The 17,805-nt window shown below is 61.6% G+C and overlaps 6 protein-coding genes across 6 annotated transcripts; all 6 read left to right on the top strand.

The window, feature by feature from the left end:
* Positions 1-895: 895 nt before the first annotated feature.
* On the top strand, positions 896-1,795 carry LMJF_30_0180 (putative 2-hydroxy-3-oxopropionate reductase; the record flags this gene model as incomplete). Its single annotated transcript, XM_001684554.1, has 1 exon — positions 896-1,795. The coding sequence occupies one exon, from the start codon at positions 896-898 to the stop codon at positions 1,793-1,795; it is 900 nt and encodes a 299-aa protein (XP_001684606.1).
* Positions 1,796-3,903: 2,108 nt separating this feature from the next.
* LMJF_30_0170 (conserved hypothetical protein) lies at positions 3,904-5,793 on the top strand (the record flags this gene model as incomplete). Its single annotated transcript, XM_001684553.1, has 1 exon — positions 3,904-5,793. One exon carries the CDS (start codon positions 3,904-3,906, stop codon positions 5,791-5,793), a length of 1,890 nt encoding a protein of 629 aa, XP_001684605.1.
* Positions 5,794-7,485: 1,692 nt separating this feature from the next.
* Positions 7,486-8,136, top strand: LMJF_30_0150 (putative leucine-rich repeat protein; the record flags this gene model as incomplete). The annotated part of the gene is made up of 1 exon (XM_001684552.1): positions 7,486-8,136. One exon carries the CDS (start codon positions 7,486-7,488, stop codon positions 8,134-8,136), a length of 651 nt encoding a protein of 216 aa, XP_001684604.1.
* Positions 8,137-9,290: 1,154 nt separating this feature from the next.
* On the top strand, positions 9,291-10,331 carry LMJF_30_0140 (conserved hypothetical protein; the record flags this gene model as incomplete). Its single annotated transcript, XM_001684551.1, has 1 exon — positions 9,291-10,331. One exon carries the CDS (start codon positions 9,291-9,293, stop codon positions 10,329-10,331), a length of 1,041 nt encoding a protein of 346 aa, XP_001684603.1.
* A 1,724-nt stretch (positions 10,332-12,055) lies between these two features.
* LMJF_30_0130 (putative lysyl-tRNA synthetase) lies at positions 12,056-13,666 on the top strand (the record flags this gene model as incomplete). Its single annotated transcript, XM_001684550.1, has 1 exon — positions 12,056-13,666. The coding sequence occupies one exon, from the start codon at positions 12,056-12,058 to the stop codon at positions 13,664-13,666; it is 1,611 nt and encodes a 536-aa protein (XP_001684602.1).
* Positions 13,667-14,491: 825 nt separating this feature from the next.
* Positions 14,492-16,357, top strand: ADS1 (alkyldihydroxyacetonephosphate synthase; the record flags this gene model as incomplete). Its single annotated transcript, XM_001684549.1, has 1 exon — positions 14,492-16,357. One exon carries the CDS (start codon positions 14,492-14,494, stop codon positions 16,355-16,357), a length of 1,866 nt encoding a protein of 621 aa, XP_001684601.1.
* Positions 16,358-17,805: the final 1,448 nt, after the last annotated feature.

The following is a 17,805-nucleotide window of genomic DNA, read 5'->3' as shown; positions in this document are numbered from 1 at the left end:
GAACCACGTGCGAGCGCAGGTGCAGAGAGCTCCTCGTTTGTCCTCCATTGCACACATCGTCTATCAGCCAGGATGGGGGGGGGCGATTAGCCACGCCAGTACGGGCGGCGACGCTGCGCGTCGACAGGGTTTGAGTGCTGCCGGTCGCTGCGTGCCTTGACAGCGCGCCCGCACGGGCGTAAGAGACCTTCTTTCATCTATTTTAGTGGTGTTGCGGCAGCTGCTCTGGCTCACTCTCTACGTGGCCGGTATCGATAGCGCAAGAGAGGGCTATTGAACGCCGGTTGACGAGGCGGGGTTCAGTGCATGTTTCAAAAGCGGACTGTGCTTCCACTCTCGTAACGGTGGGGCGCCATTCATCTGCGGTGTGCTGCCAGCGTTTCGGCCTCGTGCGCGCGAGGGCTGAGCGGCAGCGCCGGCCTCCCTCTTCCCTTTCCTACGCGCCAGTACGGCCTCAGCAGCAGCCAGACACGACAGCGTTAAGGCGAGAGCCACGACTTCCCAGAAAATGAACTTCTGCTTGCTTGCGCGTAGATGCAACTGCATGTGTGTAAACGAACGTGTACGTGCACGTCAAGCGCGCACGGTTAGGAGCACTGCTTGAGTGCTCGGAACCGTTTCTGCGGGAGGTAGGGGGTCGCTTCTCACCGCGTAAGCCGCTTCACTGCCGCCCCTTCGGCGCCTGTGGGCCGTCACGCGCACTGCGCCACATCCCCGGTGTCGCTTGTCCACTGCTACTTTTGCCCGCATCACCGTGCCGCACTCACCTCCCATCCCTCTTTCTCGTTTGCCTCCACCGCTGTCCATCCGCACGCTGGGGCGCACCCAGCACGACAAGACAGCATCTTTTCATCCTGCTCCCATAAACGGACCCTGTGGTGGCTCCTCTTGAGCAATGCGCGTCGGATACATTGGTCTGGGGCTCATGGGCAAACCCATGGCCGTCAACATCCTCAAGGCGGGCTTTCCCGTGAGTGTGTGGAACCGCACAGCCTCTAAGTGCGACGACCTCGTCGCGGCTGGCGCCACGGCGTGCGCGACGCCGGCGGAGTTGGCGGCGGCCTCTGATGTCGTCTTCACAAATCTCTCGGACTCCCCTGACGTGATGGAGGTCGTGTTCGGCCCCAACGGCGTGGCAGCCGGCATTTGTGAAGGGGCCATCTTTGTGGACAACAGCACCATCAAGCCCTCTGTCGCGCAGGAGATCGCGCGACGGCTGTGGAAGGAGAAAAAGGTGCGTGCACTGGATGCACCAGTCTCTGGCGGCGACATTGGGGCGCGCAACGGCACCTTGACCGTCATGGTCGGCGGCGACGCTGCTGCACTTGCGACTGTTTTGCCTGTGCTGCTCGCAGTGGGTAAGAAGGTGACCCACATTGGCGACTGCGGGGCGGGGCAGGTGTGCAAGGCGGCGAACCAGATCATGGTGGCTGCCCAGATGGTCGCGCTTGGCGAGATCCTTGTCTTCTGTGAGAAGTGCGGCGTGTCGGGGCCGACAGTTATCGAGGCGATCAAGAGTGGTTCGGCGCAGTGCTGGACCCTTGATGTGAAGCCGGATCGCCTCTTCGCTGGCAACCGCGCGCCCGGTTTCAAGGCTGCCCTGCAGAGCAAGGACATGGGCATCGTGATGGACACGGCGAAGGAGTTCGGCGTGCCGCTGCCCTCCACCGCCGTCAATACGCAGCTCTTCCAGGCGATGGTTCAGAATGGCGACGGCGACCGAGACAACTCCGCTGTCGTCAGTGTGCTCGAGCGCATGGCCAACGTCCACATCTCGGAGGCGGAGAGGGAATAGTGCATAAGCACGGGCGCTTGTGGACGCTGTCCACTGGCGCGCAGTGAAGTCCACATGGAACGGCGACCGCATGTGTGGGGCGTAGCACCCCCCCCCTGAGGGAGATGAGGAGTACTTTGGGAGGGGGGAGGGGAGTGCGATGAGTGAGTGACTGCGGAGGAGTAGCACATCGGCCGCTGTACCTCTTCTCTAGTTTTTGCCTGCGGGCCCCTCTCGCGTTCGCAGTCTGTCTGCCTCCCTATTTTCACTGTATGTGAGTGTCTTGACTGTATCGACATTGACTCCACCGTCACCACCCCTCCCGCACCCACATGCAACGTGATGGCGTGCAAGTAGGTCGGACGTGCTCTACGTGTGTCTCTCGGTCAACACGCGTGCATGCGTGCGCAGGCGCAGGGGCGCACGGCAACCGCAAGATAGACGCCGCGACAACGGTGCTGGGTAGCGGCGCGAATGACCTCGTGGGCAGTCCTGGCTCACACTTTCGAGGGTGAAGGCTGCCGTGGGCGTCCGGCGAACAGGCACCCATGAAGGACTCACACCCACGCCCACTTAGAGGCGCTTTCATGTTGCGCTGCTGACGATGACCACGCTCGTCACGGCAAACGGCCGAACCGATGTCGTCACGTCGACTGCTCCAGGCACGGCGCTCTCGCTCTCCCTTCATCTTTCTCTTGCTCGCGGCCTCACATGGCCCAGCACTTCTTCGCTGCTCGTGCTTTCACTTCGTGCACACGGCTTCCCGTATGCATTCTCTTTGCGCCTCCCTATCGTGGCGGACGGTCGCGCTGTCCTGCCACGCTGTGTGCGTGCACGCAGCAGAGCTGGCTGCGCAGCCTGCCGTCACCTTGTCGTTCTGTGCATCACCAGACACCCACTTAGAGGCGCGTCCGCCGCCGCCCTTGCCTTCGCCCTCTTTCAGCGGTGTCCCGAGACCTCGGCGCTGCATCAGACGTCCCTGGCACGCGCGCGCTCGTGCGATGGCTTGACGCGCGGCATCGGCGGCAAGGAGGGGGAGGCCGCCTGGCCAGCGACCGTGGAAGCGTCGATGGCGCCTCCGACCGCCACAACGATTCGAACGGCGCGCACGGCTTCAAAGTTGCGCGGCACCGTGACTGCGAGTGCGCTGTACGTGCGCAGCGCCATCATAGCGCTTTGCATCTACTCGCGGTGGGTCTTCCCTTGCCGCACCTCGATCAGCCCAGATAAGGTCTTCGCGCTTCTAACGCTCCGCATGCATGCTGATCGGAGTGCCGTGGCTGCTGGCCTCGAGAGACGCCTTCGCGTTGAGCGTGAGCGTGGACGACTTGGGGGTTCGCGACCGCATCAGCATTATCGCGCATAGCCTTTTCTTCGCCGGCGATGCCCGCGGGAGGCCTCCTCTGGTTCCCCGACGCTGACAACCAGAGCAGCGTGATGTGCGACATCACCTACACCGCGCTTGAGGTCAAGATGCGCTCTCCGGCGGAGGCACGACTCGCCTTGGTCATTTCTGCCAACCCCCCACGGCGCTGAACAGCCCGCCGAGCGCCTTGCAGCGCGCGATGTGGCCGGGCGGCAAATGCGTGGAACGGCGCCGTCAGCGTCCCGATGCATACGGGCTGCTGTGGCGGAAGTTTTCCGGCGAGGGGTACGCGGTACTTGCCGTCCCTGAAAATGACGGCGCATCGGATGCGCCTCTCTCTCTCGCCCGCTGTGGGCGTGCATGTGCTTGCGTGTTTGCTGGCGCGATGCGGGCTTGATATGACAAACGTGGCTGCTGCCCTTCTGCGGTGCATGCAGGGGGCACCATTGACGCAAGGCGCTGGTGAAGAAGACGGCAAAGGAGAGGGTCGTCCGAAGTCGTCGTTTCGGTGCTGGTGGAGTGCAGCTGCCCCCTCCCTCTCCCTCTTTTGCGATGTGCTTTCCAGTTTCCCTCCATGCCACACAACTCGTTCATCGTGTGAGTGTGCCGACCGCTGCGCGGGGGCTGCGAGCCTTCTCCGGTGTCGTTCGTGCGTGCGCTGGTTGGTGTAGCGTGCTCCCTCTACTTCCTCCGCTGCCCCCTCCGCCCCATTCTCCCGTTTCTTTGGCAACTCCTCACCGTCCCCGGCATCCACTGCCTGTGCATGCAGCTCTCTGGCGCGATGTCCGCCTCCGCACCGCTCACCACTGCCGTTCAATGGTTTGCGGCGCAGCTGAACAACTCTGACAGCGCCGAAGTAAAGCGCCGCTATCTACGATGGCATGCCGAAGACACGGGCGTGCCCTACAGCGATGAAGACCCACTCTTTGTTCAGGTAGTTCTCGCCAGTCGCACGGGCTGGACGTTGCTGGAGGTGCTGTGGCGGGCGCGTCTTGTTGCTCTGGACGGGCGCACTCTGTGGGAGTGCTTGGACGCGCGCATGATTGCAGTTCGCGTGCGTGATGTGGTCGATCCGTGGAACGAGCAGCTCAGCGTGAAGCTGGCTTGGCACTTTATAGAGGAGCAACAACGTGGCGAGTTGCCGCTCGCGTCGTCATTGAGCGCGCTTTGCGAGGCACTTGATGAGTACGCGACGGCTACGATCAAACCACATGGCAACCTGTCCGTGACGGAGTCCAGCGCGACCCGCTCCGCCCTTAGAGATGCCGACCACGGCCGATGCGCCACCCTGGCCGATGCGTGGTCGGACAAGGTTGTCTTTATCCCGATGGAGGCAGGCAACGACTACAGCGAGGGGTCTCTGCGTTGTGCTGCACCCGTCCCCAGCCGTGGCACGCTGCTTCAAGTGCCTCGCTCTGAGATGTTCTTCACCGACTCTCTGCTCCAGTACTGCGCCTTGGGCCGCGCCATCGCTGCCGAGCCGTCTCTGCGCGACCTCCTGGCAAACGAGGAGGCCATGCTTGTTATCTGCCTCGTCTACGAGCGTTTTGTTGAGGGCGTGGAGCGCTCACACTGGAGGCGGCTGCTTACACATTGCCCGGAGCGGTACCCCACCATACCCACCGCTTGGGAGCTGCGCGATCTGGCAGAGCTCGACGGACTCGACATGGTCGACGACGTTCTCGCCAAGCGCAGTCAGATGCAGGCTTTTGTTGATCAGCTTCAGAACTCCCTCCTTCTGCTCTTCCATCGCGCGCTCTCGAAGCTGCACGGTGCGTCGGCAGCAGCCCCGTCGCTGGCCGACATGTCGGCGGCCTTCGTCTGGGAGCACCTTGTGTGGGCCCAGTCGACCTTCGACTCGCGCGCCTTCAACCTTAACGTGGATGGCGCCGTCGTCATGGCGCTGGTGCCCTTGGCAGACATGGTGAATCACGCCAACCACACCGACGTGCTTGTTCGAAAGGTGGAGCCGAACGGGGGCCCTTTTACTATGCAGGTAGGCGCTGCGTTGACGGCGGCGGATGTGGGGCGCGAGTTGTGGATGAGCTACGGCCCACTGCAGAACTGGGAGCTGCTTCAGCACTACGGATTTCTGCTGGGGCCCGACAACGTGCACGACAAGCTGCCCTTTCCACTCACCCTTCCCGCAGGGTCCAATGAGCCGCAGAGCGAGAGCGACGCCACAGCCACGTCCGCACCGCTTTCGCGTGAGGGGGGCACCGAGAGCAGCTGGGATGCGCGGCGCCTGACGTTGATGGGTCGCTACGCGCTGTGCTTGCCGGGTCGCTGCTGGATTCCACACGACGGCGTGCCACCCGCTGCTTTGCTGGCGCTCCTCCGCGTACAGCTCGCACAGGCAGACGAGTTCGATATCATGGAGAGTCGCCGCTACGGCCCTTTCGAACCACTGTCGCCGGTGACAGAGGCTGCCGTCGTGTCGGTGGTGAAGAGTACTGTGCAGTGCGTCATGGGGTCTTTTCCCACAACGCTTGCGGAGGACGAGGAGACTCTGGCAGAGGTGCACGGTGACGAAGGATGCGACCTGGACGCCGGTGACGAGCCTACAAAAAACCACATGCTATGCTTGCAGCTTCGTGTAGGCCTCAAGCGCATTGCCAGCCGGTGTCTGGAGTGGTGCGCGCGCCACTCTTAAGCCATGTGTCAGCGAGCGCGCACGCGCCTTCTTCCCCCCTCCCCCCTTCCCCCACACGCTGTCGACGCCTCGCGTAGCGCCTGCGCTCCCTTTGTGTTTTCGGGGAAGGGGCAGGGTGGCGAGGTAACGGTTTGGTGGGTAGGGCCTTGACAGGAGGGGCAGGAGTGCCCCTCAGCGAGCGCCATTGCACTGCTGCTCTCCCCCTCCCTCCTCTGACACACACTCGACATGTTTACACCCCACTTCACTTTGGCGCCCGAAGACGTCTTCGTTGAGCGCACAGCCCTTACCGAAAGAAAAAGGCGAGGCGGAACGAGCAGAGCTGCGAGGGGGTGGCTCCAGCGACCGTTACGTCCTCGGCGATGGAGCAGGGCTGACACTCACTGCCCCCCCCCCCCCCCCCCTTCTGCTCCTCGACTTGTGATGCATACACCCCCTCTTAGCCGATGGCACACTTCAAGGGTGGGGGCGTTGTAGTCTCCTTTCTGTCGCCGTGTATGAGTCGGTGGTGGGCGACTCTCTCCCATCCACTTCGCACACGGCGCGCACGTCGCTGAGCCGCTTCCTGAAGCGGCCGACACTTTCTCGCTTCTTCCCCCTTTTTTTGCCGTTTCACCGTTGCCGCATCGCCTCCTCTTTCTCTCTCTCGCTTGCTCCATCGTTGCGCGTGGGCTCCCCTCGAGGAGGGGGTGGAGCGCTGGCACAGGTCTTCAGACTGGTATCTTCCCTTAACGTATAATTTGCCATCCACAAGGGCGCACATCCTCTGGCCAGCCTTCGACGCGCAACACGTGGACGCGGACTTGCGCACTGCAGTCTATCCTCGCCCTCTCTGTGTGGCACCTGCGGAGCCGCCCTTATCTTTCCCCTTCCTTTGTCGGGACTCATCGTAAGACGCGCTTGCGTGAGTCTCGTTTTCACGGCATCTCTTAAAAGGCGCCTCGGTTTCTTGCGTGCAGTGGCGTTCTCTAACCCCTGTCAACGCTGTCACCGCGTGTGTGGCCCGCATGCACGCCCACGCAACCCCAGCGTTTCCCTCTCTTTCTCTTGGACGCCTTTGTTGACTCTTCGTTTGTGCTGCTGCTCGCCCGTCTCGCGTTGCGCTGGTGGTTCCTTCAAAGGTCCCCCCAAGCTGCCCCTCTTCGTAGGACACCCCAGTCAGTCGCGCGCACAGTCGCAGGTGCCGGGGTGCAGCGACATCTTCGCTAGGCTCTGTCTTACACCACCATACTCGCTCTGCCGCTCTCTCCCCCGCCGCTTCCATCTAGAGAAATGCCCGCCTTATCATCACAGGAACCCGTGATCGAGCTCACGTATGGGCAGCTCACCTCGGAGGCGCTCGAGGCCGCCATTGTCGACCCCGCCGGGGTGACATCACTGGACTTGTCCGGCAGCAACATGTCCCCCGAGTACTGCATCGAGCTGGTAAGCCGGTACATTTCGAAGATGGTGAATCTCGAGTCGCTGGATCTCAAAGACAATAAGATCGGCCCACAGGGTGCGATGTTTCTCTTCGACGCACTGCGTGAGCACTGTCCGCATCTCACCTACCTCGATGTGAACGAGAACGCCATCCAGGACGAGGCGCTATACCCTCTCGCGCTGCTGCTGCAGTCTGTCAAGTTGCGGACGCTAAACGTTGTCACGAACCACATCACCCCACGCGGGCTGCCCACGCTGTGTGACGGCGTGATGGCCTGCCGCACCCTCACGGAGCTCTCACTGGCCTTCAACTTGTTGGGCGATGAGGGGGGGCGCATAGCTGCGGAGATACTCGGCAGCCACCCGAGCCTTAGGACCCTCGACCTCAGCGATAACCACATCGGTGATCTTGGCGCAGTAGCTATCGCTGAAGCTTTTATACTCTCCAGCGCGTCGCGTATTGAGTCGCTCAACCTTTCCGTCAATCACATGGGTGACGTCGGCTTTGCGGCCATTGCGGAGGCTCTTACAAAAACGAACAATAAGCACCTCACCGCGCTTGACCTGGCTTGCAACGATGCCGTCACGGATGCCGCGCGGGAGGCTCTGATGCGGGCGGTGCCCCACATGCGGTATGTGTACTCCCTCGACCTGACCTCGTGCAACTTGTCGGACGACAATGCCAAGGCGCTCACGGAGGCGATCCGTAGCAGCCGCACCAGTGTCGGGACGGTGGAGTGGTACAACAACCCGCGCATCAAGCTGCCGACGGAGAAGGCGCTGCACGAGGCTATCGAGGCGAAGGCCGCTGCGCGCTGCTCCCTCAAAGGCGACAGCCCCGTTGTCTTGTACGCCGGTGTAGCGCTCACAGCCGCTATGGTGATTTCCTCTATCATTATGCGGCGGCGGCAGAACTCGTAGAGGTGCACTGTGGTCGATACGAGTTGATAGGCGATAAAGGAGGGGAGGGTGATCGACTTGATAGAGGCAATGCGCTTCACGAGGGATGCGGCGTATGTGTGTGTGTGTGTGTGTGGGAGAGAGAGAGAGAGGGGGTGGGCAGTTATTTCGCGAAGGGATTGCTCAAGCGCCTTGGCGGCCGCGGAACCACGCTGCTGCGTCAAGCTTTCCTCCTCTTCAGCACACGAGAGCGTCTCCCTCATGTGTTGTGTGTTGTACCCTTAAGCGACAACTCGCTGTGTGTCGCTTCGCTGCGCGGTCGTTGCGTTTTCTTGGGCGTGGTTGTATGTATGTGTGTGTGAGGGTGGGTGGGGAGAGAAGGGGCAGCTCTCGCTCCCGCTCAGTACGCGCAGACTCTCTGCGCCCACCGCCTTTCCTTATTTGTCTTCCTGTTGAGTGTTTTGCTACTCTTCTCTCGTCTCTCACAGTTTTGTGGCCACCACTGAGGTATTTCTGCCCCAGCCATCTCAGACCTGTCTGCGTGCATGGATGTAGCAGGTGCAATCGACCGCCCGTGCTACTCCGTCTCCCACGTGATCTCCCCGTCGGAGGGGGGAGGGCGTAGGTGAGCATGTGTGTGTGTGGCCTTGTGGTGACTTCTGCCAAGAAGGTGCCGCCCTCTGCCCCCCTCCCCCTGTCTCCCTCCATGAGCGCATACACGCCCGCGGAGTCCTGCGCACAGCAAAGACGTCCTCACGCCGGGGAGAATGCCATCGGGCCGGCTGGAGGGCAAGCGAGCGGCAGGAAGAAGAAAGAGGCGAAGGGATGCACACACTCTTTTTTCGCTTCAACGCCGTGCCTCTGATAGGACTAGCGCACACATGCACGTCTCCTACATGCTCAGTGGCCTCCCCCGCCTGACTCGCCTCCAACTTCCTCGTCCGACCACTCTGTCACGCGTCATCCGTCAGCACCGCTGCTTCCCTTTACTTGCGTCCTCATAGTTTGATACCACGTCCACGCATCATCGCCACCGCCGGAGTGAGAGCGAGTGCACTCGACCGTTTGCCGTTGCGCATACCTGAACGTTCCTCACCGCCCCCCTGCTCTTTTCTCCACTGCAACGATATACGTGCTCGATATTGCGTACACGCGCCCCACACAGTCCATTAGCCATGGCGAACCCGTACGAGAGCGATGTCTCGGCCGACCCATTCCGCGAGCAGCCGTACGCCTCTACCGGCGCCGCCGTGCCGCCCGCTGGGTCCGCGCCCTCCGCTGCCCTCAGCAGCACCGGTGATCATCTCCACGGCTACAGCTCTGCCACGTACACGGAGGTCTCCAAGCAGCTGTCGGACGGCAATGCAGGCGTGCCCCCAATGCAGTTGTACGCCGGCAATGGCAGTGGTACCCCGCCGCTAACCACGATGGCGCCCCTGCCGCCAACTGAGCCTGCCGCCGCGGAGGCCGACGCCGCCGCGGCCTCCCAGACGGCCGCAACGAGCAAGTTCTGGACGCTGCCCTTCTACCAGCAATTCTTTGACATCAACACGCGGCAGCTGCTGCTGCGCCTCAGCAACACGCTCATCCCGATAAACCCGCCAGACTTCCTGATGGATCGCAACTGGCACCTCAACGAATGCGTTGGTGTTGACGGGGCTGGCGGGATCGCGGAAGACACGACGCTTGAGGAGGCGGGGGTGGTGCTGTCCCGCAAACCAGATCTGTACGGCCCCTTCTGGATCTGCACAACCCTCTGGATGACCTTGGCGGTGGTCAGCAACATCATGAGCAGGATTGCCTACACGAAGAACAACAACACGGCGCAGCCGTGGAGGTATGACTTCTCCGTCGCTTCAGTCGCGTACGCCGTCATCTACCTCTACTGCTTCGTCTTTGGTGCTGTCGTGTGGGGCATTATGCAGTGGAAGAACTTGCCCGCCACCCTCACCGACACTGTCTGCTTGTACGGCTACAGCATGTTCATATTTGAGCTTGTGGCTATCCTCTGCATGATCCCGTATAGTACAGCGCAGTGGGCCTTCATCATGTTCGGCGGCGCCTGGTCCACAGTCTACCTGCTCATCAACATGTGGCACATGTGGAAAACGACGCTGGAGCGGAACTGGTTTATTGGCCTGGTGGTATTCGTGGCGGCCTTCCACATGGGCCTCACGCTCTCCTTTAAGTTCTACTTCTTTAACTACAAGCTGTAGCGATGGCGGGTGTCCCATGGGCGTGTGCGCCTGCTTGTGTGTATGCCAGCGCTGCGGCTGGAAACGGTGTCGAGTGCAGCGTGGCGTTTTCTTGCTGGGTTCTTCTCTGTCTTCCTCATTTCATCTCCCTCGTGCGTGCGAGCTGTGCTGCGGTGGCCCCTTCTCTTTTGCCCTCTCCCCGTCGTGATGGCGCCGTTCCTCCTGTGTGTGTGCGTGTGGGGAGGGGGAGGGGGGCACCAAGTCTGGCCCTTGCGTTTGCGTGTCAGTTTATGGTTGCATGACTGTGCCTGTGATCGTGCATGGTAGCGAGCGTGCCCACCGTGTGGGAGGGGGCCTCAATTGTCTCGCCGCTTCTCGACTTTTCATCTTGATGGCGTCGTGCTGCGGTGCCTTGCTGTCGGGCCCGGGGCGTTGGCGAGGTTGTTTGTGCGCACCTCTGCTTAGGATACCGTACGCTAGTCACTATGGATTCTATGACGGAGACACGAGGGGCCGAAGCTCCGTCCTCACCGCCGAGCTGAGAAGCGAATCTCTCCCTGCGAACACAAAACAGGCAAACTCCATGAGCCTCCCACTGCACACACGAATCCACATGCGAAGAGGATGGATGTGGCGCACGCGCTCTCTCTGCGCGCGTGTCTCTGCGGCTGCGGATGCTCGTCCTTCCTCTCCACTCGAGGGTGTCGTTCATCGCCATGGGAAGGCATGCCTCAGAGGTACGAGGGAAGGGGGTGGGGAAGTGTGGCGCAATGCCGCTTGCCGCCCACGCGCCTCACAGGAGATGAGAGGGGCAAGCACGCGCCAACTTCGCATCACCTCGGCGCACACGCACGTACGCGCGCGCTTAGACATCTATGCACCCTTGCGCGTGCGTGGGAGGGTGAGAGTGACGCACCGCTTCGCTTGTCCTGCTTGCATGGTTTGGCTCACGTTGCTCTCGCCAACACCGACTTTCTGTGCGCGCTCATCGTCTTGGTCTCTTTTCTTGTCCTCGGAACCACACGGCCCACCTGCCATCTGTCACACAGCCGCACTCGGCCGCCTACTGGCTCTGACGCATTCGGCAAATCCCAGCTCTTGCTCTGTGCGTGCGTGCTCACGTTTCCGGGTCGCGCTTCGCGGCTGTGCAGGTTCTCTCACCCCTCCCCTGTTTCTTCTCTCTGCGTCCTCGTCGGCTCTGTCCGTCTTCCGTGAGTGCGGTGATGTATCGTGCCAGTAAAGCACCGGCAGCAGCAGCAGCGCTGCTGCTGCTAACCTCTTTGACCTTCCCATACCGAAGAACATCGGCCGTCGCCCGCCAGGGAGCACCGATGACTGCCGACACTGTGCCACCGCTGTCGGGGGGGGCCGCCTCCAGCGCTTCCGCCTCTCCCCCGATGTCGGCACCGGGGGCCGACGCCGCCACCGCCGCCGAGAGCAAGGCGCCGAGACGCAAAGAGCGGAGGCAGAAGGGGCGCGATCGGGTCCCTGCCTCATCCGTTCTCCCTGCCCCCCTTCAAGCCTCGAGAAGCCAGCGCGCTGGAGTCGCGACCACCACCGCACGGGCTGGTGCTTCTCTTCCACCGCCGCGCACCATTCTCGACTTCCCGAACGCGTATCAGTCATTCGACGCTGTCACGTCGCTCGCGGAGTTCCGAGAAAAGTACGACTACATCAGAGCCGATCAGCGGTGCAGCGAGGCAGCTAGTGTGCGCGTCGGGGGCCGCGTTGTGAGTATCCGCGACATGGGGGGTATTCTTTTCATCACCATCCGTAGCGGCGAAGCCCAACTGCAGGTGTTGCGGCAGGTGAACGAGTCCTTCACCAAGGCCGATCTGCGTGCCTTTGCTAGCACGCTGCACACGGGCGACATCCTCGGCGCCACCGGCGTGCCGGGTCGTACCGCGAAAGGAGAGCTCTCCCTCTACGCGACGGAGGCCTCCATCTTGGCACCGTACGTCTGCACAGACCAGGCGCTGTGCCCCGATCTGAAGGGCTTCGTGCCGCTCGCTGACACCGGCATTAAATACCGCTATCGCTTTGTTGACATGATGTCCAACCCGTCCGTCGTGCAGCATTTCCGCAAGCGCCACGCCATCACGCGCGCTCTGCGTGACTTTCTCGACGCGCGCAGCTTCGTCGAGGTGGAGACGCCGGTGCTGCACTCCGTCGCTTCAGGCGCCAACGCGAAGCCGTTCGTCACGCACCACAACGCCAACGACGCGGATCTCTTCCTTCGGGTGGCCCCGGAGCTTCACCTGAAGCAGTGCGTTGTGGGCGGCATGGAGCGTGTGTACGAGATCGGCCGTGTCTTCCGGAACGAGGACGCCGACCGCAGCCACAACCCCGAATTCACCACATGCGAGTTCTACGCCGCCTATCACACCTACGAGGATCTGATGACCATGACGGAAGAGATCCTGCGCCACTTGGCGCTCGCGGCGAACGGCACCACCAAAATCACCGTGACGTCGTGCGTGGCAAAGAAGCCGGTGGAAATCGACCTTGCGCAGCCGTTTCGCCGCGTCAACGCGTACGACGCAGTACAGGAGGCAGCCGGCGTTGAGCTGCCACCCCCGACAGAGCTGAGCACGCCGCGCGGACTGGCGTACATGTCTGCCATCATGCTCCGCTACAACATCCCGCTGCCGTCGGTGCGCACGGCTGCCAAGATGTTCGACAAGCTCATCGACTACTTCATCACTGATTGCGTGGTGGAGCCGACGTTTGTGACGGACCATCCGCTGTTCATGAGCCCGCTGGCGATGGAGCAGCGCGCGCGGCCGGGGCTGTCGGCTCGTTTCGAGCTATTCATCAATGGCACCGAGTACTGCAACGCGTACAGCGAGCTGAACGACCCGCAGGAGCAGTACTACCGCTTTCAGCAGCAGCTGCTGGACCGGCAAACCGGCGACGACGAGGCGATGGCGCTGGACGAAACGTTTCTCAAAGCGCTGCAGGTTGGGCTGCCCCCAACGGCGGGGTGGGGGATGGGGATCGACCGCGTCGTCATGCTCCTCAACGGGTCCTCTACCATCCGCGAGGACATTTTGTTTCCGCTGCTCCGCCACGACGCCACGTCGCACGATGCAAAGCGCCGGTATAAGACGGCCTCTTTTTTCGGCTTCCACCACAACATGACGCTCTTCTGTCTCAACGCGCTCGAAGAGGAGATGCTGAAGCGCGCTGCTCCGACGGAGTTGCTCGACAAGATCCGCCAGCTGCGCCAATGCCTGTCCACGATGCAGCAGCGCAACATGGTCACGTGCGCGCCCGAGGATGGCACACCGCGAGGGTGGCGCTATGAGGCAACCATGGCCGTGCTCCGCCTTTTCTGCTGCCGCGGAAAATACTGAGATCTTAAGGGCAGAGCGGGCGGGTGGGTGGATGGTGTGGCGTGAGCGCTGCTTAGTCACGGCATTGCCCGTGCGGCAAGCAAAGAAAGTGAAACAACCGCAGCTCCTCTGCTCACGTGCGCTCCCGCCTGTGTGTGCGCGCCGCCTCGTATTTTGTTGCGTGCTCGCTGATCACATAGCGAAGTGACTGTATCTCTCCAAGCATCTGCCGTCTGTGTGCGTGCGCATGCACGAATGCGAAAGCTGCATCGCATGGCGTGTGTGTGCGCGCCGACCGCGTCGTGGCTCTGTTCCGGCGTCGTCTCCGATGTCGCACGCCAGCCCTTCGTTTTCGCTGCATGCTCCCGATGCGTCCGTTCTCCCTCTCTGCGTTCCCTTCCGCTATTTTGCTCTGCCTTGTGCCGCACCGCACTTCATTCTCCTGCTGATATCCGTGTTGCCGCGAGTCTCTGCCGTGTGCCTGTCTCCAGCTGATAGAGTTATTCGCATCATCGTTATCTCTGCTTGTTTGGCTGTCTTGTGTCTGCGGTGTCCTCTCTATCCCTGGCCCCTTCTTTTCGCCTTGTCTCGTACTGCCTTCCCCCGTGACACGAGAGGGGTGGAGTGTACTGAGGCGCACACAGCAACCGGACTGACGATTGCACTCGCTTGCACGCTCACTCACTCCCCTCTTCGTTCTTGCTCTCCACGGAGCAGACATTCCAAGTCACCTGCCAACTTGCTCCCCGATACACGAGCAAGTTCCCGCGAGCCCAACAGAAGAGGGTGGTTGCGCGACGTGTACAGCTCAAGGCGACGAGGCGAAGCGATAAAACACAGGACAGCATGCCCGCTGACGAGGCGCAGGCGCCCACCCAGACGGAGGTGTATGATCGCCTCAAGTGGAATGGGTGGGGTGTCGAGGATGTCCAGATGCAGATCGACGACGAGAACCCGCTCTGGGTACGCCACGTGGATGGCAAGCCGATCAAAAACTTGCTTGAGTTCCTCTACCAGGAGATCAGCGGCGGAGTAGGTCCAAAGGAGATCCCGCCGCTGTCGCCGAGCATCCCGCTAGAGAAGGCACTTGCGAAACTTAACAAGGCGAACATCAACGAGGCCTTCATGAAGGACATCTCCGCGGTGCTGGAGAAGAGCCAAATTCGCCCTGACGGCAAGAGTCGTCTGTGCCACATTGCGGGCAAAAACTACCGCGACCTGTGGCGTGTGCGCAAGGGCATGGTCGAACACGCTCCAGACTGCATTCTGCTGCCGAATAGCCACAAGGACTGTGTCGAGATTATGAGGCTGGCGCACAAGCACAACGTGGTCGTTATTCCTTTTGGTGGCGGCACCAACGTGACGGGTGGCGTCGAGGCAGACCCCTTCGAGCGCGCCCGCATGATCATCTCCGTGGACATGCGCCGCATGAACCGCATGATATCGATTGACCGCGAGTCGCGTCTGGCCACCTTTGAAACCGGTGTGCTTGGCCCTGACCTGGATGCGCAGTTGTTCCGCCACGGCTTCATGTTGGGCCACGACCCCGACAGCTACATCTACTCAACCCTCGGCGGATGGATTGGTGCACGCGGCAGCGGGGCCATGTCGAACCAGTACGGCGACATTGAAGACATGGTGGTGGCGGTGAAGGTGGCAACGCCGACAGGCATCATCGAAACCCCAACCACGTCCCGCACGTGCGGCGTGGACCTGAACGGGCTCTTCATCGGCTCCGAAGGCTCCTTCGGCATCATTACGGAGGCCACCATCAAGCTGGAAACCATCCCGGAGACGAAGCTATACGAAGGGTACCTGTTCCCCACCTTCGAGGCTGGTTTCAGCGCCTTCTACACATGCACCGCCAAAGGAATCCATCCGTGCACGATGCGCCTGTACGACGAGGACGACTTTCGTATGAGTATGGCGATGAGCACCACCAAGCACAGCTTCTTCCAGCGCTTGGTGAGTATGGGTGTCAAGTCCTTCCTTGAGAGATACCGCGGCTGGAACCTGCGCCGCATAAGCCTAGTGATCGTCGGCTTTGAGGGAACGCCGGATCGCGTCAAGTTCCAGCGAAGCGAGACGGCTGCAGTCTTCAAGCAGTACGGTGGCGTCGGTGTCGGCCGCAGCGCGGGTGCTACGTGGCAGGATAAGAAGTACGACCTGCCGTACATACGTGACTTCGCCCTGTCTCTCTCGCACTGGGCGGACGTCTTCGAGACGAGCGTTCTCTACTCGCAGGCGATCCCGTGCTGGCGTGCAGTGAAGGCCGCTGTGCGGCAGGTGTGGAAGGAACACGGGCACCGCGGCTGGATTGGCTGTCACACGGCCCACCAGTACAAGTACGGCTGCTGCCTCTACTTCACCTTCGCAAGCGCGCAAAAGGACGACATGGACATGAAGATATTCCTCGCCATCAAGAAGCGTGCGACGGAGGCGATGCTGGCGCACACTGGAAACCTCACCCACCACCACGGCATCGGCTATGAGCACGTGCCGTGGATGAGCCGCTACATGGGGCCTGATGCGCTGGACCTCCTCTTTGCTGTGAAGCAGAAAGTGGACCCAAAGAACATCTGTAACCCTGGAAAGTTGCTGCCGTCGCCTCCACGGGAGAACGAGAGCGCCGCAGCGCTGAAGGCACGCCAGCAGAGGGAGCTGATGTTCGACAAGATGGGCGTGCCAGGAGCCGTCGCGTCGCATATTTAAGCCGTCGGAAGGTGAGGGCAGGGATGTGTCTCCGTGATGCAGATGCCGGACAGCTTGCTGTCACATTCCTGTACGCGCCACTCCGTAGTTGCCTCGGGTAGACTTGGCGACTCGCTTCTTCTTCCTTTATTGCTAGTGCGTTTCAGTCGGGGCCTTGCGCAGCAGCAAGACCACACAAGTGACCGGCGTCACTTTCCACGCGGAGACTTTCTCCTTCGTCTGCCACCCCCTTCTTCTCTTCCTCACGCTGCCTCGCCTGTGCCCGTTGTCGCTCTTGACGCGACGAACCTTTCCCGGTGCTTGCCAGTGTGCTCTAGTAGACTCCTTTTCTCTCCACCCAGCGATAGAGGTCGCCAGTGCTCGGGGGAGGACAGCCAGGCAGCCGCTTGACGTGTGCGTTGCTTACACCCTCTTCCCTTGCCACGTTCTGCACCCAAGACGTGCACAGGCGCGTGCCGGGGGGGGGCTCCTTCATTATTTTCATCTAGGCTTCGTGCTTCCCTGGCGATGAGACACACCGCTCAGTGCTTGGCATCCAGGGCCCCTTGCACTCCCACTCGATGTGAGGAGGCCAGGCGCCCCCCCCCCCCCTCCCCCTAACCCAGCCAATGCCGAGCCACCTCTGGTGGTGACAGGGGCAAGTGTCTGTGACGTAGGGGAAGTCATCGGGATGTGTTTCTACTGGTACCGGTGGCCAGGTCCTAGATGGCGTTGCGTTGGAGCGACCTGTGACAGTGCACAGGCTTGTGCCGTTCACGTGCTCGACGGAGTACCAGCCCAAGCCGCATGTACCCCGCCCCTGGCCCTCACACTTTGGCCACTGGTGCTAGGAAGCCTGAGCCGCCCCGACGGGGATTCACCACATGGAGGCCAGCATGATAGGGTGCGGCTGTGAGGCGACATGCGAAGCAGGTGAGTGGCCAGAGTTTGAGGCAGGGGCCGTGCTCTCAGATGACCAAGTCGGTGCATTGCTGTTGCACATGTCTAGCGCTGCTTCTCACCACGTGGATGGGGCCTGTGACGGGGCCGTGTGGGGGAGGGGGGAAGGAGGTCGGAGCGGTGCTTAACTAATATTGGACGGCGGTGAAGCGGCCACACGTTGGCCAAAAGTAGAACCGAATTTGAGTGCTCTATCTTTTGTCGCCTCTTTTCTGTTGCGGACTCCTGGGCTGGTCGCATGCACGGTGGCAGGTCGGTGGTGGCCGCGGTGCCGGGGTGGGAGCCGTGGATTGGGGCCTTGCGTTGTCTGCGTTCATGCGTCTAACGCTGCATTAACCCATCTGCGGTGATGGTGGGGCAGGTGACGCCGCGATTTTGTTTTACACTTGTGCATCCCTCATTCCAATGTGTGTGGGTGTTTGTGTGGTGCGTATTTCCCCCTGTTGCCAGCTGTGGCTGGCTCGGGAGTCCGCGGCCTCCGCGTCTCTCTCTTCTTGTCTTGCCCCGCC

This window comes from Leishmania major, chromosome 30 (genome assembly GCF_000002725.2).
Source record: "Leishmania major strain Friedlin complete genome, chromosome 30".
In the NCBI taxonomy this organism is placed as follows: Eukaryota; Euglenozoa; class Kinetoplastea; order Trypanosomatida; family Trypanosomatidae; genus Leishmania; species Leishmania major.
Note: the sequence above shows the minus strand (reverse complement) of the source record. Positions and strands in the feature narration are given on the sequence as shown.